Source organism: Pteronotus mesoamericanus, unplaced genomic scaffold, assembly GCF_021234165.1.
Source record: "Pteronotus mesoamericanus isolate MK-2021 breed Mesoamerican mustached bat unplaced genomic scaffold, CSHL_Meso_final scaffold_636, whole genome shotgun sequence".
Lineage (NCBI taxonomy): Eukaryota > Metazoa > Chordata > Mammalia > Chiroptera > Mormoopidae > Pteronotus > Pteronotus mesoamericanus.
In genome coordinates, this window is record NW_026555324.1 from 403298 (window position 1) to 425860 (window position 22563).

Below are 22563 nucleotides of genomic sequence, written 5' to 3' on the forward strand. Positions count from 1 at the left end.
TAACAACAGATCTTGTGCAGCTGCTCTTCTCCCAGAGGAAGAGACGCACCTCACTGTGGTGTCACGCTGGAGGGGCCTAATCGGGGCGCCAGGTGCCTTGTTTGAGAGTCTTTAATGAAGAAAACTGGAATCGCTGCTATCACAAATGAGGAGACTTCACATGTGAATCTGCACTTTCAGATAAATGGCTGAATCAGGCACCCTGAGCCTGTGCCAAGCTGAAGCTGCCCTTTCAGCAGGGCCAGTGTGCTCTGGGGGGGCCAAGGGCAATCACTAAGTAGCGCAGGGCCTGCCACACATGCCCAGCCCTTAGCCTGGCTCCCAAACTGCACACCACTGCTGGACGCTGCCCCAGGCACTCCAGCACAAGGGGTGAAGTGAGTGGTCAGGAGCTCCACAATGCACATAATCTTCCCCTCAATAAAGAATTCCAAATTTCCATCCCAGCTCTGCCACCTACAAGCTCTAAGACCTTGGGCACATGATCGAACCCAAGCACCAGGCTCCTTCTCTCTCAGATGGAGAGATAACATCCTACTTCATCGACGGTTGAGAGAATTCAGCATGATGGGCCAGCAGCTGCCATCTGAGTGCACAACGGTGCTAGTGTAGGTCAGTACTATTCTCTACTCTGTAATCACCGCAACACACCCACACCAGAGTGCGAACCATAAACTTTTATTAATGGAAAATGGAATGCCTTGTTACAGAAACCTTGTCTCAAAAATGGCAGAACAAGAACACACTTATTTAAAAAAAAAAAAAAAAAAAAAAAAAAAAGGTGACTTCACATATTACAGAGCTACAACATGGTGGCAGGATTTGTTTTTTGTTTCTTAAAAGATTCCGTAAGTTCAAGGTAACTGGCTAAGAGATTCAACAGTGCATCTGCCTACCTGAACACGCGGAGGAAGGAGGGTTTAGTAGCGGCGAGTGAAGTGGGAGCACGGGTGGGGGTGGGGGTGCGGGACTCTGCTACCCCAGTCCCGGCTGGCCAGTCCTCCACCTTCCAGTCCTCCACCGGGCGCCACGTGGCCCTGGGAATGCCCACCTTGTGCAAAGTTGCCTCACCTAGGAACAAAGGTACACGTTGGTCCCCTTGAAGTGCTTTACATTTTCACCATTGTGTGGCATAGTACACTGCTCTGCAGCCTTTAGAGCCCACGTGGTTTTTTTTTTTCCAGGTGAGAAATATCCTAATCGTACACCGCATTTCAGGTCACTAGAGGATGTTACTTGCACAAGTTGCCAAGAGCTGCTTTTGGGGTTTGTTTTCAAAACATTCAACCCAGCAAGTTCATCAAACATGAGAAAAAGGAGAGGAAGTGAGGAGTAGGAACAAACCAATTTTATCCAGAGACAAAACTTACCCTGACATGCCACCCCGATTGGCCATGTGCCCTGGTCCTGAGGGTCCAGACAGGCCCCTTTCACCACCTAGAAAAGAGAGAATCTGCAAACACTATCTTCTTGGAAGCCCCTGCAAATGCTGGGGGAAGCTGGCCTGTGGAGAGTTCTGGGACTGGCACCCCTCCCAGAGAGCCCCCCACCTTGGCTCACGGGCAGGCATTAACTCATACCTAGCCACCTGGCGTGCTCCCGGCCTGCTGTGCCTGCGTCTACCATGCCCGGCCAGGCACGCTCCTGGTGCTCTTCTAGCCTCTGACTGTGCTCCGTCCAGTCACGTCCACCCCTTTATCGGGAAAAAAGAGTAAGGGCAGATGTACCACAGTCCCAGGATGCCTCTAGGGGGGAGTGTGGCATGGCTCATCATGCCCAGTACCAATGGTTTCAAGGGGAAGAGGGTGAGGATGGGAACATGCTTCTCCGAAGGTACATGCGTGGCCACTAAGCACATGAGGTGTTTAGCACCAGTAACGTCACAAGCACATGAATGAGACACGGGAGACCCCCCCACCTCAACTCCTACCATGGCTCTTAACAGAAAGACAGAGTAACACGTGCTGGTGAGGATGTGGAGAAACTGGAATCCTCATACACCACTAGTGGGAAATGAAAATGGGGCAGCCCCAGGAGGAAAAACACAGCAGCGATTCCTCAAAAGGTTAACTTATGCATTGACCTCAGAAACCAGCAATGCCACTCCTAGGTGTCTAAAGAAAGGAGCATATGTTCACACAAAAATCTGTACAAGAATGTTCTTAGCAGCATGATTCATAATAGCCCCACAAGTGTAAACAACCTAAGTGTTTGTCCACCAACTCATGAATGGATATACAAAATGTGGTCCATGCATAGAGGGGAACATTACGTGACCACGAAAAGAAGAGAAGCACCGTCACTTGCTACAACATGAACAAAATTTGAAATCATGCCCTGGCTGGTATGGCTCAGTGGATTGAGTGTCAGCCTGTGAACCAAAGAGTTGCTGGTTCGATTCCTGGTCAGGGCACACGCCTGGGTTACAGGCCAGGTCCCTAGTAGGGGGTGTGTGAGAGGCATGCACACACTGATGTTTCTTTCTCCCTCCCTTTTCCTCTAAAAATAAATAAAATCTTTAAAAAGAAACAGAACTTGAAATCATGATGCTCAGCTGAGAGAAGCCAGACACAAAGGCCATATAGTGTGTGATTCCATTTATGTGCCATGTCCAGAAAGGCACATCCAGAGAAATAGGAAGTAGGTTAGTGGTTGCCAGGGGCCGGAGGAGTGGGATGGGGAGTGACTGCTGATGGGGAAAGGGCTTCTTTCTGGAGTGATGAAGATATTCTAAAATTGACTGTGGTGACGGCTACACACCTGTTATGAACATACTGAAAGCCACTGAACTGTACACTTTAAAAACAGGTGAACTGTATGGCATGTGAATTATGTCTCAAAAAAGCTGTTTAAAAAAAGAAAAATATTTCAGACAAACTCTGGGAGATTAAAATCCAAACATGGTCTCAGCATGTGGGCCCCAGCAGTCACCAGAGCTGTCTAGGAAAACTTCCCTGACCCAGGCTGAGCCTGGAATGACGAGTGCACTAGCCACTGGGATGACTGGTGCCCAAGAGGAAAGGACTAGGAATCGACTGGTGCCCCGACATCTCTCTGCAAAGGCAAATGCAAATACTGCTCCCCAAGAGTGAAACCCAAAAACTACTATTGTCTACCAGCAGGTGACAGCCACCCAATCATGCAGTGATGCTGCTTAGGGCCATCTCCTGTTTGAGGAAGAATTCTCCCATTTACCTTTCCCACAGGTACTTAAGGAAAATGGTTTACATGTTAAAGGACCAAGTGCGAAGTAGGTCACTTGGGAAAGCACACTTTGCATTAATCTATCATACTGGCACCACAGTCTTTGCAGAACACCTGAAACCCCAGGAGAAATAAGGCAGAACCTTCTGGTATCTGTGACGCTGACCTTCAAAATGCCTAAAGACAACTTGTGTGCATCTGCACACATGTGTATGTTGGTTGAGGGTTAAGCTTCTCTGCTGTCCAGGGAGGCAAATCTAAGAAAGGCTTCAGGGATGTCTCCTTCATCAGACAGGGACCCTGTGATGAAGATGTTCATACCTGGGGTGATGCAGGCGATCTGGCAAGGCGCACACAACCAGTTCACTTTCAGAGGGGCAGGCCTCTGACCAGGGAAGATGCCCACTCCTGTAGCAGCCCACCCACTAACCTGGGTGGAGGTGGCGGTCCCCGGCCCTCGCTCATCCTCTTGTCTGAGCCGTAGCCCCCCCAGCCATCTCGAGAGTCTCGGCTATGGCGCTCCGGTGGTCCCCCATGGCCATGGCGGTCATCTGAATAGTGCTAGAAGGCAGAAAAGGGACAGGGTGACTTTAGCCACGTCACTCCCTATAGATCTGCACATGTCCTCCTTCTGGAAGGCCTGCCAACCTGTACACAATGCTGAGGTGGGCCAGGGTGTGGCACAGTACCTCTGACCACTCCAAGCAGACGTGCCCAAGCCCCTTCTGAATCTCACTTTGCTGGATGCTCTGTTTGCAACCCTGACAATACCACAGGGGCTTCCGGCAGAGCCCTCTGTTTCCTTGAAAACTGAGTGCCCCTACAGCTCCATCACTGGTGCAGTGCAAAGTGCCAGCACAAGCCTCTTTTGCCTTATGAATGTAGAGAACCATGCTTTATGGCAATCAATGCCTCCTCTGAAAAGTCCACTGAGAAAAGTCACTTCGAGTCTTCCCTGAAGAACTGGGATCACCCTCCTTGCTGGTGACAGGATCCCACCCCCCTCCCCTTCCTCCTTGGCCATCAATTTATGAAGGTAGCACAGCATGACTCCTCAGAAGCTGACACTGTAAGCAGGAGCTGAAGAAAGAAACTTCAGTGCTTTGGCCAACCAGTTCAGCGCTCAGAAACCCAGCACATCTGGGAAGTGACAGAGCTATGCTCAGAAAACATACCCCTATTTTAAAAACCATGATTCTGATGCCTGTCCCCCACCTTTCCCATGGCAGGCTCCCCTTTTCTCTGAGCAGACACTTTATGTATCCTTCACCAGATGTTAGCAAATTAGACACACCAAGACCTACCCCAGCACCTGAAACAGAGGGATTCCCCCAAACATGGTCTAAATAATCCCTGAACAGGCTGCTAAGCATCAGGCCCGAAACTCAAGAAGCATTTTAAGCAAGCAGGTAACGAGATACTTGTAGTTTCTGCTGGATAAAATGAAGCAAGAACAAGCCCTACGCATCTGAACACAGACTGCACTCATCAGAAAACAAGTAAGTCTACATGCTTCTACTCGCTGGCCAGGATGCCGAATTCAAGCTCCCCCGCCCACCCAGATGCAGAGCAGGCACCCAGTGTCTGGGTGGTACTCACCTGTCCATCTCGCTCTCCCATCACTGACCTTGAGCCTTCCCTCCTGGAAAAGGGAAATACCTAATTCCAATGGCAGCTGATGGTACCACACAACATTTCTGCAGGCCCCAACTAAGAGTCCCATGATTGGGGCACTCATTCTATTTCCCCATGTAAGAACTGCATGATTTAAAAAAAAACAAACAAACTAGCTCACATCTTTCCCTGGAGGTGGGAGTGAAGTCAGTTCTTAAGATGGGAATAAGAATTTTACTGAAATCCCTTGGAGGGAGGGGTCTCAGAAGCAGAGACCCCTGAATGAAGCCAAGGCCTCATTTACCTGTGGCCTGGTGACAACAGTCAGGATAATAAGGAAGCTGAACATCTGGCTTAGCCCAATGCATGTACTCACACCAAATCTCAAACCAACTCCAGCTACAACGAATTAAATGAGTGGTTCCTTAGCTACCTTTTCCCTGTTCTCCCTTCCCTTACAGAGAGCTAGTGGAGGGTGAAAGGGCTCCAGGATATGTAGCCCAGGGGAACCCAATGAGACTTCTCCCAAAAAGAGAACTCTTCAACTGGAAAAGTGAGGGCTATCTTTCTAATCAAGTAGATATAGTCCTCCTTAAACAAAGAACTGGCAAAGAAAAAAAAGGACACTAAACAAACTCACCCTGACCTTCCAAACACAAATACCCACTAAGAACTGCTCTACATTCTCTGGTAAATCCTCTTTGTAGTTTGCTGGCACAGAAACCCACACCAGTCAGTGAAGCCCACAGACATGGCTCCTGTCCAGTCTACGTTCGCCAGCTCGGGCAGGTCATACCGCTTCTAAAAACTGCTTCCTCATTTACAGGGTGGGGCAAAAGTAGGTTTACAGTTATGAGTACACAAAACAGAGTTTATTCTTATTATAATTTCTTGTATTACTTTCCATACAAACAACTGCAAACCTACTTTTGCCCTACCCTCTATATTAACAGCCCTGTGATCCAGTGGGGTTGGTGCTGAGGGGAAGGACAGGGAGGGCGCCCCATGGAGGTGTGAAACCCAGAGCCTGGGCTATGTCCGAGAGAACTCAGAGTGGGAGGATGCCGAGGGTTAGGTCCTGCCCAGGGCCCCATCTGTCCTATTTGTGCAAAGGACAGTACGTGACACAAGGTCTGGAGGGCCTTCCTGCCAGACAAATCGCAGATGCTGTAAGTGACCATGGTTTCCACCACCTTGCTCAAGGCCTATGTTTCTAAACCTCATGTGCAGTTGATCAAAGTCTACTCACTAAGACTTCTCACAAATAAATCAGACATTAAGAAGACAGACAGAGACCTGTCCCTGCTGCAGGAAGGAGGTGGGGCACTGACCTGTCAACCACATGGTCCTGGTATTGGCCTCGGTCTCGATGGTCAAAGTCGTGGAAGCGGTGATCATACCGAGGGAAGTATGGGCGGTACCTGTCCTCCAGGGCCACACGTTTTCCTTCTGGCCAATAGGCATCATCTCGCCTGTTGTAAAAAGAATGGAAATTTCATTTATGAAAAAGTAGGAGGGGAAAAAAGGAAGGAGGTGGAGGTGGGGTGCAGACTGGGTCTCCAGACACAGTATCACTTAAAATGTCCTGCAGGGCTAACCTCTAAACATTCAATCATTATCGTTTTGATTTGATAAATTAATATCCCCCAAACTGCCAAGAGGCACATGAGTATTCTCATCTGACAATCCTGAAAAAACGGACTGCTGTGAGCTAATTGTGTCATGAGGCTGTTAATACCTTGATCCCTGCCTGAGCTCAAATGCAAGTGAAAATAAAATATTTGATTCTTCAGGACTGATATTCCAAGGTGTCAGGTTTTCACCTTCCCATCTTCAATGATAACCTGAACTTCCCTCTGAGATTTTTGCAAAAAGCAAAGAGAATTAGATCAGGTGAAAGTGAACCACATATAGCTCAGGGCAGCATTCAATTACCTTCTTCCTGAATTTTACCAGAAAACTAGGCTCATGGGTGGCGGGGTAATGGGTGACTGTCAACTGAGCAGCTCAGAGAAGCTAGAGACCAATAAACCTACTTTTTAAATGGAAGGCAATGTCCTTTCCCACAGAGCTGACTCCGTGCCTCTCTGCCCACAAGCACATGAGATGGGGTGGCTACGGTGGCTAATGCAGGCCTAATGCAGGTTTGGCCATCTCCTGTGACAGCACTTTGGAGAGCGGTTACGCTCCACCATGAATCACATTGCAAATAATGTCACAGCCTAAGCAAAAGCATCACAAATCCTTTAGCAGTGGAACTATCGAGATTCTGCAAATAATTCAGTTGGGGAAAAATGCACAGCCATGAGATCATGACATTAAACTACACATACTTGAGGTGGTGGCAGCGGCAATGAAGTCTGCAAAGGCGTCCATGCTCCGTGTTAAATAGGCCCAATTCTCCACTCGGAGATGGACAGGAGCAGAAGAAGCTACTGGAAGGGGAGGAGAGGCACCACCTCTGGGGCACAGGTGAATCAGATCCGTACCTCCCATCATCATGGGGCCTCCGGAGCCCCTGCCGCCGTTCTTGCTCATAGCGAAGCTGTTCCTGCTGTCGCCGCAGCTCCTCACGCTCACGGTGGATGCGCTCCTGCTCCTTCCTGCGCTCACGTTCCACGCGCATGCGCTCACGCTCTAGCCGCTCCCGTTCCATGCGCTCCCGCTCCAAGAGGTGACGCTGGCACTCAAGTTCTAAGCGCTCTCGTTGCAGCCGTGCCTTCTCCTTCCAGGCTTCTAGGCGCTGCTCCCGCTCCCGCTGCTCCCGCTCTCTGTGGTACACAACAAGGCCACTCTGACTTCCCAATGTGGAGGTCTCTGGCCATCAAGGCACTACCCTCCAAGGCCCTGGACACCTCCCACTGGCCCATTCTGAGTTTCTCAAATGCTCAATGGCTTGGGCCCCAGGCTACAAGGTGGCAGGTGCTCACCCACTCCCACTAAGCTGCTTGGATCATCCAGAAGCCCCAACTTCCAAACTTTCCCTTTCTCAAAAAAAGCAAAGCCAGAGGTGGGCTGGCAGGGAGCAGGTGACAGCAAGGAGATACAGAGCTGCCGGTCCAGGCCAGGAGGACTTGCCTCAAAGGCCCCCAAATGAAGCCGCATGCCAGTAATGCGGAGAAAAATAAGAAAAGCAAAGGGTTACTGCTGTGGGTACAGAGGAAACACTTAAGCATTACAGTAGCTTTCCCTGAGTGTGAAGGGTATTCTATTGCAGGTTAACGCTGTACAATGAGCCATCTCTTTTTCACATCTTCCCTCTAAAAAGGCTGTAATTTTGAATGAGTGTCATTTTGGACAGATGTGGGAAGGCATGGGGACAGGAGGTTAGGTTAATTGTATGCTGGCCTGGCACTGGCAAACGGGGCCAAGGTCTCATGTCCTTGGCCACTGCACACCAGAGGCTGAGCAGAGACTGGGACCACACCTCCCTGCATCTGAGTAGAGGACACGCTGTCACTCCTCACTCACTCCACTGGTGCCTGGAAAGGCTTCAAACCAAGTATGTGCTGGTCAGAAGCAAAGACCTCCAAATGGGATCAAAAGCTTCTCAATGTGCTTTTATTTCCTTAAGCGATAAAGGCAGGGGCTGAAATCACACAACTTTAGAGAAAAGCAAATGCAGCATAACTTAAGAAGTTTCTATGTGATCTGCTTTAGCTCAAGAAAGTTCCCCAAACACCATGATGTAAAGCTTTTGTTTCATGGAACCTTGCAAGGAAATTGACAAGGGGGTTCCAGACATCCTGAAGTGATGATGTCTGGCAAAACTCAGAAATGGAAATGACAGGCTTATTTCCATATATTACCTTCTTAACAAAAGGTGAGAGGGGCAAAGGACGTCGCTGTTTTAACCACTGCTGCCTAAAAAAGGCCACAAAATGCAGAAACCCTAGAGGTGAAGAGACTACTCCTATGATAACATCTCCGATAAAGCCACCACATTCCTCAGTTGCCATTTTTTATCTTATTTATGTAGGAGGTTCCCAGAGGGAAGACTGAGGCCTCGACACTTGGGATGCTTCCATCAAAGCTGCCCCTGGGTGAGCTTGCTCCATGGGACAGGATCCAACTTCAGCCACAGAAAACACTCAACAGAAATGGGCTTTTGGTGAATATCATGCCATCCATGATGGGCCTTTTGGCCCCACGGGAAACACAAAAGGTGGCCCACAAGCTCAGGCTACACAGGACACTTGACTGGGGAGAAAGGGTGACAATTCCCAGAGGAGACAAGCCACCTGGCAGCCTGGCTCAGCCCCACTCACCTCCGCCTCTCCGACTCTCGGATTTCCCGCTCCCACTGCCTCTGGCGCTCTCGCTCCCTTTGCTCTTTGATTTTGTCAAAGGACAAGATGTCTCTCTTCTCTTTGCTTTCAGATTTACGATCCTGACTCTTGGAGCTCTGTTTACCAAAATTGGTTTATTAATGTCAGAAAAGTGATTACAACAAATGCACAGTGAAAGTTAAACATGCAGACCCTGACTGGGTATCTCTGCTGGTCAGAGCACTGTCCCAATATGCCAAGTTTGTGGGTCTGATCTCTAGTCAGGGCATATACAAGAAACCAATGACTGCATGAATAAGTGAAACAACAAACTGATGTTTCTCTCTCTCTCAAATCAGGAAATAAAAATTAAAAAATAAAACTTAAATATGCATATGTGAATTAAACTAAGATTCTTCTGTCACACATGGGTTTACATGGAGGCCCCAAGACAGGTCACTTCACACACTGCTCACCCATAGTCAAACTTTTAAATATTACAAAGGGCATTACGGGAAGAGAAAAGATGGGATGAAACCTCAGAAAATGTACAAGTAGTTTGTTAGTGTAGTAAAGCCATGGGGCACATGTACCCAATGCCATGCGGCTCCTTCATTCACTGGGGGCAGCTGTCAAGCCAGCTGTTTGGACAGCTGTATAAGGGGCTGCACCTTTCATTTCTCAAGTTCTCGATCAGGGCTCAGGCAGGCAGCCTTGAAACAGAGCAAGCCAAAGTACTGTACTATAAAGTGCACTCCCAATAAAATTGAAATGATTAATGGGCGACTTCCCTGCTATTCTACTTCTGGGATAAGATAGGAAACATTGATGGCCAATTTCCATCTCTGAGGCTCTCAGAGGCTGGGACACTCAAAGTGGCCACGAATCAGTCTCCCAGGAAGCTTTCCACACAGCCCAGAACCTATAGAACCACGACCTGGATCTCCAGGAAGGGAGTCTGGGAGACCACATTTTTAAAAAACTGCTAGCTTAATGTCTTTATTAACTCACATTGTGGGGTTGGGGTGGGAATCAATGAAAGACAAAGCAACCTGAAAGAAAGATGGATAGTGGTTAGGAGCAGACGTTCTACTAAAAAAAAAGTACGTGGAGAAGGACATACAGACACAGAGAACGGATCCGCAATCCAAAACATCACAGGACACTCTTTGCCTATGCGATGGGCTGAGTTTGAAGTGTGATCACACACACTGCAGACCGGAGTGAGGAGGAACAGTCACCCTAAGGTCCGGGGTGCGGCTGCGACCTAGTACAGAGGTCAACACCACACTGCAGTCCCCAAATTGGACTCCTGGGTTAACCTGGCCTTACCACTTACTGGCAGCCCAGCACAAGTTCCAAACACCATCAATGTCAGCATCCTCCACAACTTTCTGAAGGGCAAGTGATAACATCTATCACAAAGAATAACACACATGCACTTTTGGACCTAGCAATTCCACTGGTCAGTGGTTACAAGTCTGCCAAGAGGCAAGCACAGGAAAGCTGCACCACACCAGTTTTCAACAGGGATGTGTCTGTTTACACGGGTGATTAAACGTCCTAGCACCACACACAACGTACACCAAAGTCAACATCACCTTTCCAGCTTTGGTATCATGCTACAGTTACAGGAAATAAAACCACTGGGGAACCTTGGTGATTGACACACAAGACCTCAGTCCTATCTCTTACAACTTCCTATGAATCTACAATTATCTCGAAATTAAAAATTGTTTTAAATTAGAATGTAGGATTGTGTATGTCAGCATATAGAGCTCTATTAAGACATACTATGTACAAAAGGTGTCCAAGAGCAAGTTAGGGAAACCCCATTGTGATGATGTTTCAGAGCATATACATGTGAGCTGCGTGTGTCGTACCACAGCAGGAAGTGTGAGGAGCCCACATGGAAGCAAAGAGCCTTCCGTGTGCTTGTGCTGTGCCTTTCTGTGCTATCTGAATGCCCTAATCACTTGTACATTACTCCTTTAAAAAAACAAAACAAAACAAAAAAACACATCAGTTATCTGGGTGGTAAAGTTTATGGGTCTTTTTTGTATTTTTCTCTATATTACTCTGTATTTTTGATTTTCATGTAGCCCACAAGGGAAAAGTGGTATTTAACAACTGCTCTTTATAGAATCCAAATGTTAATTTAAACCTTAAGCCTCAACAATACAAAGTGTTCTTAAATAAATCATAAAAAAGTGGCCCTGGCTGGTGTGGCTCAGTGGATTGAGTGCTGGCCTGCGAATTCCCAGTTCAATTCCAGTTCAGGAAGTGGCCAGTTCAATTCCCAGTCAGGGCACTTGTCTGGGTTGCAGACCAGGTCCCCAGCTGGAGGCATGCGAGAGACAATCAAATGATCTCTCTCTCTTGTACATCGATGTTTCTCTCCTTCATTTACTCCCTCCCTTCCCCTCTAAAAATAAATAATTTTTTAAAAAAATGTATTCACTGAAAAAGCACCCCTCTTATTAATGTGTATTAGCTGGAACCTTCATCTAAAGCATCCCTCTCATTGATGTATTAGTTGGAACCTTCTTCTGAGATTCCCAGAGTGAAAAGAGCAAAATAAGAAGCCCCTAGCTTGTCCAGCTATGTGCAAGTTAACAGCAATGTAGCTTGTTCTCTGATGACATGACAGTCAGTTTTAGGGTGGACTCCACTTTTCTTCTTGGTTTATTTAATAGAAGACTAGAAAATCAACTGAAGAAAATAAATAAACTGTTATTAGATTAACCAGAGTAGAAGCTGCTTTCTGCCTTGGAAAGCCTGGGGTGTCTTGCCCTTCTTGGTCCGTGAACTGTCATCGGGAATCAGTTCCCATAAAAGACAGAATAGCCTGACAACGAATCAGAGAAGGGTGAACACATCTCTGGAAAGCAAACATGGTAAAGTGTTGTTTTGAAATAAGTTCTAGAACCTAATTTCATGTCTGTACATATAATCTAAAGAGTTAACAGTATGCCTCCTGAGGACTTCAAAGAACTTAAAATTGTATTAATTTTTTTAACTTTAATTTTTAAAAAAAGTTTATTGATTTTAGAGATAGAGAGGAAAGGAGAGAGAGAAAAATATCAGTTTGTTGTTCCACTTATTTATGCATTCATTAGTTGATTCTTGCACGTGCCCTAACTGGGGATCAAACCCACAACCTTGGCGTATCAGGATAATGCTGCAACCAACTGTGCAACTTGGCCAGGGCTGAACTCTTAAAATTCTAAAGGCCAAACAATGTTGTTTTCATAAGTCAAACCAAAGTAGTCAAAAATGGCTGGATTTGAGGTGGCAGAAACAATACTTACTCTTTCTTTTGACCTGCTTGTGGTTTTCACACTAATGACAGGCTCTCCTTTTGATTTATCCATTATAACAGTCCGTTCCATTCCTCTGCTTCCTTCAGGAAAAAAACATAGCAATCTGTGAAAACATGCTGACAACCTCATTTCCAGCAAGCAACACATAGGCCAGTTGGGGGCTTCCGTCACTCCATCAAGTGACTAATGCTAACCCTGGAGCCTCTGTGCCTTGTTGCTGTCTTCATGACGACATAAAAGCAGCACTGCCAATATGGCCATACTGGACGGGAAACAGCTGGCAGACCCAGACAGGTCTTTGCTCACCTGAAATCGAGTAGCTGTGACTTGCTCACATCGTACAACTTAAGTCTGAGTCAAAGTACATTCTGGAACGTATGCACAAACACATCCAACCTGCAGGTTTCCCTTTACCCTTCGCACTCAATCCCAGCAGCTCCAGGAGAGCCAACTTCAATTTTTATTGCTTCCACACATTCTGCAATGCTCTGCAAAACCCAGGCTCTTGTGCTCTGAATCAGACACTGCTGGCTCTGAGGGAGTCCCTCCCCACCCCCATGGGTGGGCTTCCCTTCATTTGTCTTCAGCAATAAAGGCTTCACACTGATTCTTCCTCTCCATGACACACTAAGCAGGCTCTAAATGCCAGAACAATCACTGATTTAGGGAAATCTGCAATACTTAAGGAACATTTAAAAAAACACGTTTCTCACAAGACTGCTGGCAAATTACCCCAGTGATTAAGATCTAACTTGTAATGCACTGCAACAAATCCCAGTGCTCCAGATGGTCATGTTTTGTTTCTGGTTTTCTTTTTTGGAAGGGGAAGGGGATGTGCTTTTGCTATAAAACATTCTGTGGTGCCTCATGCAAATCTACAAGTGCAGAGCGCAAGGAATTTTTATAAAATGACGACAGAGGGGGCAAGCTCCAAGTGGAACTGCTTCATAGGGTACAGACGTTGTAAGGTCTTCCTTTTCTGTTTTTTGACGTCTTTTTGTTTTGTTTTGATCTGGTTTTAATATACATGCTGGAAAAGCGGAAAACTGCACTGAATTGGTTATAAGAACTAGGACACCCTCCCTCTGGAAATCCCACACTGTTTTCTGCTTAAGACTCAGGAAAAACAAAAACCCAGTAAACTTAAATCACTGACCAGAATACCCCCAGATTTCTGCTGTCATGTAGAAGCAGAAATCTTCTTATAAAGATTCTGCTGCTTTAATGGCTTCCAATAAAGCAGCAAAACTCAACAAAGTCCCCTAAAAGCTCTCTATACATACTTGATCTATGACACCCACCAGCCCACCCTGACCAGCTCTTCCTTGTGAACACTTAAGACTCTAATCACCTGATTTGGTGACTCTGGACCGGTTTGTGGTTCCTGGTTTCAGCTCCTCTTCGTCTTTCTCTTCCTTTTTAATGTCTTCAGGCTTTTTCCCCTCCTTTTTCTCTATCTTCTCTTCCTTCTTAATTACGGTTCTATGTGAAAACATGGTTATCAAACTTGAGTTTCTGAGACTCTAATGGGAGCAGTTAGCTCGCTGAGACTGCCACACAAAACAAACCAGCTGCCTGGCAGCAAGTGGATGAAGAGAATTATTTGAAAACTTCAGTAATAACCTCCTCACACACAGCCCCTATATTCCCACTTAAGTTATCTGCTACATCTCGAACTATGCAGGATAAAACTGCAGGTTCAATAGGATGTTTTTCCAAAATGCTAAATGCACTCGTATATATATATGACAGGCATGCAAGCAGACACGATGGAAGACTGTGAAAAACTAATTTTAAATGTCTTATTTTGAATTATTTTGGATGTGTGGAATATTAAGCTTAGTTCTGTGGGAAAAAATTTTTTCTCCAAATGAGTACAGTTCCTGCAGCATGAAGCAGTGAGCCACCTTGCCCACCAACACTCGGCACCTGGTAATTTCTGCATACTTTGAGGAATTAAAATGCTGTTACATGCCAGCAAAAACGGCAGTTTTATTCGAAGCAGTGAAATAAATCATTCTGCCATTGGATTTGTCTTCTGTATTGCCTAATGCTGTCTCAGGCAATTAAATTCTAGCCACTAAATGCCCACCGTGCACCAAGGTCCAGGGCAGGAACGCCAGGTCCTGCCAGGTTCTCTAACTAGCACTTCTTGTCTTCTCTCCCAGCTCCCTCCTAAACTTTCATAGCAAGAACTGTCGCCTTTAAATTAATAATTTTAAGAAAAGTTTTAATTAAAAAAAAAAAAATACTGCCCTGACTGGTGTGGCTCAGTGGGTTGGGCATCGTCCCACAAACCAAAAGGCTGCCGGTTTGATTCCCCAGCAGGACACATGTCTGGGTTGCGGGCCACATCCCTTGTTGTGGGCATGTGAGAAACAACCTGTCAATGTTTCTCTCGCACACAGATGTTTCTCTCCCTCTCTTTCCCCCTCCCTTTCCCTTACTCTAAAAATAATAAATAAATAAAATACTGTACATGCAGTTAATATCATGGATACACTTGTCCTATCCCCAAGACAATCACCACCCTTGATGCCATTAACTGCCAACCATTCCATTCATCTCAACTTCTAGAACCCTTACAGGCACTTTCACTTAACCCTGACAATCTTTAGGGATGTTTCACAACATTTCTAGGAACTGACATAATGGGATGGTCCTTGATATGTTGTTCTCTAGTGCTTTTCACCTCATGCTTTAAAGGTTAGCCTTCGTGGCTATATACACAGACCTGGTTCCTTTCCACTGCTATACAACAGTCTACAGTTATTTACCATTTCCCTTCTGATAGGCTCCGGATCGCTCCCAGTGACTACATGACTGCAAATAAAACCACCATGAATCATCTCGGATGTGCCCCTTCCACTATTGCAGGATGATGCCTTCTCCTTCCAAGGAGACCTGAAAAACGCCATGACAGGAGACCATCCCTACTTGCTCTGTACTCATATGGCACCTCCTTAACACAAAGAACTTGTTGATAACACTAAGCTAAAAAGGAATTTCTGGAAAACAAAAATGAAAAAACACACGCACGTAGGAAAAAAAGCTGGAAGGATATACACAGAAAAGTATTCCCAGTAGGTCAGGCATTACGCCTGACTTCAGTCTGTGCTTTCTAGATAGCAATTACAGAAAAATCGCTAATCACCCAAGACAGCCAAGACAAGCCACCTTTATGGACACACTTCTCTATTTCACTTAAGCTGACAACCAAGGCTAGAAATTCTTAAAATGAAAGAAAAAGTTAATAAAAGTGTTTATTTGAAGGAAAAAAAGGTTAAAAATAAACTTTAAAATGCTCGACCTCTAGGCCAACGACTTGAAGGCAGTCTGGTTTTAAACATCTTAATCTCATCAAGCTAAGTGCCCTAGCACTGGGGATTAAATCCTGGTCTTGCCACTTGCTAGCTGATCTGTGTGATCTTGGTCAGCACGTCCCCTTTCTGAGCCAGTTTTCTATCTACACAGAGCACAGACCTCACAGGGCTCTTCCAGACACTAAGGGAACCCCCTGATATGTTAGCTCATTATCCCCTTTTTTTTCCATAAATACACCTCACTTTTGTGACTTGAAAAATTAATGAATGAAAAGCACCTCCAGACACTGAGAAAAGCAAGAACTCTAAATAGCTCCCCACATTCTAACAGACTTTTTTTTAGTACTGCTAATAGATGTGTCTCTTTTTGAGAAGTCGCTGATAAAATCACACGTCTCGCTTCTAAGTACTCGAAAGCCATTTCTCACGGGCCTACAATTTCCAATTTGGCCACAATAAAGACCAGCAATTACATTATGAAAAACCTAGTCCAATTTATGAGTACTGATGTCCACAGTCATGTTTATGCAACTACAAAATTTTCTTACATAAAAAACACGAGCAAAAAGGAATTACTGTCAGACTAACAGATTCTGAGCAAAGGATTCAATTTTTAGAGTATGAGTAGAACTGGAAGGAGAGAGAAATTGTGCTGATAATATGAACTTAATATAGACAGACACACAGCCTTTTGAGAATAGACTTTTATCAAGCATATCACCAAGGTCTCCCCTCCCCAAAAGATAAGCCTATGATTTTGATAAAAGTATAAATAAACAATGCCTGCTCTGAAAGATCTGTCCCTGCTTACATCTTGATTAAAGCTACAAATCACTGCCTTTACAAAAACAGTATCTCAGAACTGTGGTTCTCAAATTATTGTGCCAAGGTACCCTCAAGATACCAGAGTGAACTCACAGTTACTCTGGGATATTTCAAGTTTTGGGGGGAAACATAGCAATACTTGACAACTGTCAGATGCTACACAAACTATTAGCTTGAGGTTGTTCATTTCAATATCCAATCAGGCTACATTTCTTTGAATAACACGGTATCTTTGCAAAGCTGGGATAAAAAGCAAGACTCATGTAGAAATCAACCTGAATCACAAAATGATTCTAAGGTGTGAGAGGCTGTGCAAAGGCCCAGGATGTTAAAATGAAAAAGAAATATTATTTGTTCATTTTGTGTGTTTTTTTTCAATGGACTACTAGGTTGTTTAGGTGTAAATATTTATTAAGGATCATCTGAATCCATTTTTTACTTATAAGGTTACTCCAATGAATATCTATTGAAAGCTGAATACTATGTGGTAGCAAGATGCAAAAATCACCTGCAGTGTGAATGAGAAGCTGGTGAGGCTGCCTACACAAAGAACACGTGCTTGTTTCATGAGTGACCCTGTGGCTGCCATTAGCCCTCCTCCCGGCCATCGTCCCAAGAGAAAGCTTAAAAAAAAAAAAAAAAATCACTTTACTTTTCAATTTTGATCTCCACAGAATGATGTCTGTCAATATTAGATACTTTCTCCTTCTTCACTTCACACTCCTTTCTGTCAGACAGCTTTTTCCCAGCAGGTTCATTTTTGGCCTAAAATACAATACAGACAGAAATGGCTCACAGACCAGGTCTTCTCCCATGTGAAGTTTGTGAGTTACAACAAGCAAGGACTGTCTCACCTTCTCTACAGAGATCATTCTTCCATGAAGCTCAGTTCTGTGGAGATGGCTGATACACTTCGTAGCCTCATCGGATGTCGACATGGTAACAAAGCCATAGCACCGAGCCCCAGGACTGCGGGCGTTGGTCACCACTTTGGCCCCAACAACCTTTATGGGAAAGGGCACTCTTATTTTTTCATACAAATAACCACACAATGTCAAAAATTATTAGTAGTTAACTGATCATCAAAATCATTTCCACTAGTTTTTACTTCTCCAGAAATTGTTCTTCATAGTTATTAAAGCAGTTCTAACTAATCCTGACCAATCAAAATGCAATTGCTTTTGATAAAACATCAGCTGTCACAGTAACAAAAAATAGGAAAAGCTAAAACAGTTAAACTTCACAAGCCACAACTTGTTAATTAATCAAAAGCCCATCCAACTCAGATCATTTTCTCCAATTCCATTGTATCCATGTACAGATGAGGGAATATCTACTCAGAAATGCATCCCTATCTATGTGGTCCACAGCTAAGAAGACCTCTAACACAGATGTAGGGTGAACTTCCACTTCCAGCCAGAATAGAATACTAATCATTAACCCAGCTACCCGAAACAACTACAAAAAAGACAGGAGGAAATGTAGGCAACAAGAGTTTTCAGACACCAGACATTAGGCTACACAGGGTGGTGACACTTGCAAGAGTGGAAACATGTGAGGTGGCCCTATGGTTCTTTATTGCCTAGAGGTTCCAGGTCACGGGCAGGGAAGAGCCACCAAGGGGTTGGTATTCTGAAGTGAGCAGAGGTCACAGTCAGAGGAGATCAAAGCAGTGAGCAATCATAGTACCACAGAGAAAGCCATGCAAAGGTGGCTACGGAAAGGTGCACAGCACATGTGTGTGAGAAAACTGCCAAGGCTAGGGAGAGGACCGCGTGCAGAAGCAGAAGGAACAATCCCTGGGGCTCACTCAGGGCTGCAAAAGCCCTACTGCTCCCAGAGTAAACCCAATGGCTGGGTGGGAAAGCCTGTAATTCATGGGCCTCAGGCTGAGTACTCAGAAGGGTGTTGCCTACAGAGCAGATGAAGAGAGCCCTGAGCTCCGGCCTGATTAATGAAGCTTAACAACAAGACTCAGAAGGAGCAAGTAACTGAACTGTGCCCCAGTGAAAGCTTAAGAAAATTTGTAGGGATGCCAGAATAACTAGTTGTCAACAAGGTAAAAGTCACAATGCCTGATGTCCAATCAAAAACGACAGGGTCAGCCAAAAAGCAAGAAGTCTGACTCTAATGAAGAAAAGAAACTAACCAATAGACTCAGGCTCAAATGACACAATGACAGAATTAATGTCACAGATACTAAGCAGTTGTTTTAGCTATATTCTAAATATTCAACAAGGCGGAAGAATGACTGAACATGTCAGGTAAACACATGAATGATATTTTAAAATACCCAAACCAGCCCTGGCCGGTGTGTCTCAGTAGATTGAGCACCGGCCTGCGAACCAAAGGGTTGCAGATTTGATTCCCAGTGTAGGGGCATATGCTTGGGTTGAGGGACAGGTCAGGTCCCCAGTGTGTGGGGGGGGGGGGGCGGGTGCAGGGCATGCGGGAGGCGACTACCCATTGATGTTTCTCCCCCCCTCTTTCCCCCTTCCTTCCCCTCGCTAAAAATAAACAAACAAAAAAAATCTTAAAAAAAACAAACCAACCCCAAATCAAACTTCTGAGATGAAAAATACATTAGATGGGATTGGCAACAGATGTTGCAGAAGAAAAAATTAAGGAACCTGAAGACATCATAAGAGAAGCTATTCAAAATAAAACAGAAGAAAGACTGGCAATACAAAAGAAACCAGAGTGACATATAGAGTCCTCAAAAGTGAGGCACGCAGGAAAAAAATTTAGCCAACGAATTCAACACCCATCATCAGCACAGTGCTCCAAATTGGTGATAAACAGAATATCTTAAAGGCAGCCAGAGGAAGAAAAGCCGTATGTGCACAAAGATGAGAAGCAGAGCCAACTGGTCAGAAACAATGTGAGCCAGGATGCAGTGGAGCAGCTTCGCCATCTGGAAGAAAATCAACCAACCTGAAATTCCACACCCAGTGAAAACAGCTTATAAAATGAAGGCAAAAGAATGGCTTGCAGACACACAAATTCCTCCTCAGCAACCCTGCCCTATAGGAAGTGTTCAAGGAGGAGGGGAACAATAACGGTGGGCACTTGGAAGAGAAGAAAAAGAACTAAAGAGCACCCAAAATTGTGAATACGTAGAAATTAAAAACTCACATTTTTTCTTATTTATAAATCTTTTTAAAGGTAATTAAAAAAACACACAAAAACAAGCCAATAATATACTGTGTGGTTTATGGAATACAAAATGTATGACGATAACATCACAAAGGCTGGGAGGGGGCAATGACAACGTACTGAAAAGAAGTTGCAGCTCAACCAAAGGGACAAAGAGAAAAATAAATAAAAATGCATTGAGACAAACAAGAATGGAGAATCAACATACCGAAACCTACAGGATGAGGCAAAAGCCCATCTAAGAGGGACATTCATAGCAACAAATGCCTACATCAAGAAACAAGAAAAACCGCAAATAAAAAATCTAACTTTATACCTCAAGGAACTAGAAGATAGTTATACTACCTATATATAGTCATAAGTAATAAGCCACAAATCATAGAAAATACCCAATGCAAAAGGCAGCAAATAAATAGGAACAAGTGACTCAAGAAGAAACAGGAAAGAGAGAAAATACAGAGCCAGATCACAGATTTAAACCCCACTGCAAGAATGTTCGCATTAAATAAATGTAAACATTCTACAGGACACCTGAAGTAAGGGTAGGGCCAGTCCCTTTGGAAGTACAAGGAGTTCCTGAGAAATAGGAGCCCTGGGTTCTGGCTCTGACCACCTCTGACTGTGGGTCAACCTAAACAAGCCATCTCTTCTTTTTCGACCTGTGTTCCCAACTGTGACAAGGTCCAAGGAATGGTCCATGCTCTCTGGGTTCCCTGCAGACCATGACATTTGTGTTTCTGTTCCCCCCCCCCCCACAGGGTGTCCTACCCCCACAACCCAGGGATGGAAGAGTTCTGCCCTGCCTGCAGAAGAAAGCCTCAGAGTAACCCAAACAGGGCCAAAGGTGACAGAAGCCTCTGCTGATGACACAGGTGTCAGTTCTCAGAGCAGAGTTGAAGCTTCACATTCTTACCTCTCCTTAAGGTCAGAGGGCTGAGTCAATTATGTCGCTCAACCTTTCTATCAAAGTAATTATCCTTGCCAGGGCATCACTTTCAATGACAGTTAAACCCAAATGAGGACAGAGACTATGAGAAGCTTGTATATCCCTGTCCACCCCATTCCTCTTGCCCTGGAGCTCTTCACAGCTGCCTTTGATGACTTCGTCCACATTACAAAGCTCTGTCCCACAGAGGGGCCTTCCTTTATCGGAGCTGAACTCCACAACCATGCCAAACTCTAATCACTCAGGCCTTGACCTAAATATCTTTCTCAGGGAACCCACCCCCCCAAATCTAATTTAGGTCTCCCTGCCATACACAATGGCCATGCTGTAATTTTCCTTAACATACTTACTGGATGTGTTGTATTGAATATGTGTTTGTTTTGTAAATGATTTTCCCCACCAGCCTGTAAGATCTATGATGACAGGGACTTCATCTGTTTGCTTAGGCTTTATAATCAGTGCCTGAGTCCAAAAGGTCAACAAAATAAATGAGTAGGTTACCATTTAATAGTTTTCCAAGACCTTCTGAATCCGTCTTCTGGATCTTGTCTGCTCGAGTCACTAATGCATTCACCAATACCCAACTGGATGACATGGATCTGAGCAAAGCTACGACCAGAGCAGCCAGGATGAGACAGCTGCAGAAACTCTGCAACTTCTTAACACCTCCAGGCACCAACCGCTACCTCTTCCTCAGGGCGCCACTTCCCACAAGTACCCAGGAGACCAGGGCCATCCCAATGGCATATAAGAAAACCGCTCCATCGCCTAATTCCCAAATAACAGAATCATTTTTAGAAATCCTTCAAGCTCTTTGGAAAGCTTCTGAACTGTATTATTTTCCTCCTGCCCCCACAGGCAGCATTATTAGGTGATTTATTTGTAAACCACTATCACATTCTGGTTCTCGAACTATGTACCTAAGATGCTGTAAGATATAAAAGTCAACACTTCACTTACTGTTAAAGAGGGAAAAACAGCATGCCAACTTTAAGTTTTGTTGAAGCCAAAAGACAGCAGTTTCTTAAAGAGAAGTTAGAACCACAGGAACTCTCAAGATGCAGCTATTTACACAAGTTTTCTAGGTAGTGTTCTATGCCATGATGCTCTGATCTGCCTGTTATCCACCCTCAACCAGAAAAAAAGGCATACAACCCAAATCTAGTTGGGTTTTTTCCCCTTGAAGATTCCCCTCCTGCCTTTTTTTTAAACTATAAATGACCACCAATAAAATCAGCAAAAACTCTTGAATGCATTTTTCAACGCCAAATTGAGGCCAGGCAGCAAGACATAAGGGACAGCATACCTTCCCATACTTGCTGAAAAGGTTCTTCAGATCTGTCGCTCGAGTTGTGGAGGAGAGTCCACTGACCCACAGATTCCTACCAGAACTGCTGCTGATCCGACCTGCGGCAGGAGGGAGAAGGTTATGCTTTGCCCCCAGGCAGAAAAGGAAGCACAACCACTCATAAGATGTGGCCCTCTCTTAAACCCTAACTACACCCGATTTCAACTCTTCTGATTCGAGAATTTAATTACTGTCAATACCAAGGACAGAAGATGAAAAATTCGGATTAAAGAAACAGAGTTTTCTTACTTGAGGAGTAACCATGTCCAAGTCAGTTACAAACTGAAATGTCTTCCAATGATCAGATCGCAACCAAGATAACAGTTTAACTCTTGTTATATTATTCAAGGGAGAATAGGATTGTAAGTAGGATTCAGTGTGACAGAATTTTTACTATCCCATAAATGACAACCACAAGAGAGACATAAAATACAGCTCACCAACATTTAAAACTAATCTCTCGAGATACAATTGGATGGTTTATTCCAGCAATCCATAATAAAACAAACTACCGGACCCAGAACATGGCAACTTCCAGGCTCCTCCCTCCCAAGCT

The 22563-nt window shown here is 44.9% G+C and overlaps 1 protein-coding gene across 2 annotated transcripts in view; it reads right to left on the minus strand.

Annotated features, from left to right (window-relative positions):
• Positions 1 to 786: 786 nt before the first annotated feature.
• The window catches only part of SAFB2 (scaffold attachment factor B2), a 32317-nt gene continuing 10540 nt past the window's right edge, over positions 787 to 22563 (minus strand). The window contains exons 9-21 of one of the 2 annotated variants that reach the window (XM_054562052.1): positions 21966 to 22066; positions 17412 to 17561; positions 17210 to 17322; positions 13761 to 13891; positions 12398 to 12489; positions 9087 to 9223; positions 7308 to 7589; positions 6150 to 6290; positions 4804 to 4846; positions 3635 to 3765; positions 1581 to 1693; positions 1371 to 1437; positions 787 to 1071 (exon numbers count right to left, since the gene is read on the minus strand). In XM_054562052.1, coding sequence (XP_054418027.1) covers positions 1068 to 1071; positions 1371 to 1437; positions 1581 to 1693; positions 3635 to 3765; positions 4804 to 4846; positions 6150 to 6290; positions 7308 to 7589; positions 9087 to 9223; positions 12398 to 12489; positions 13761 to 13891; positions 17210 to 17322; positions 17412 to 17561; positions 21966 to 22066 — 1505 coding nt within the window. In that variant the 3' untranslated portion in view covers positions 787 to 1067. Of the gene's footprint in view, positions 1072 to 1366; positions 1438 to 1580; positions 1694 to 3634; positions 3766 to 4803; positions 4847 to 6149; positions 6291 to 7307; positions 7590 to 9086; positions 9224 to 12397; positions 12490 to 13760; positions 13892 to 17209; positions 17323 to 17411; positions 17562 to 21965; positions 22067 to 22563 lie in introns of those variants that run through there. The other variant, XM_054562053.1, reaches the window with a different exon arrangement.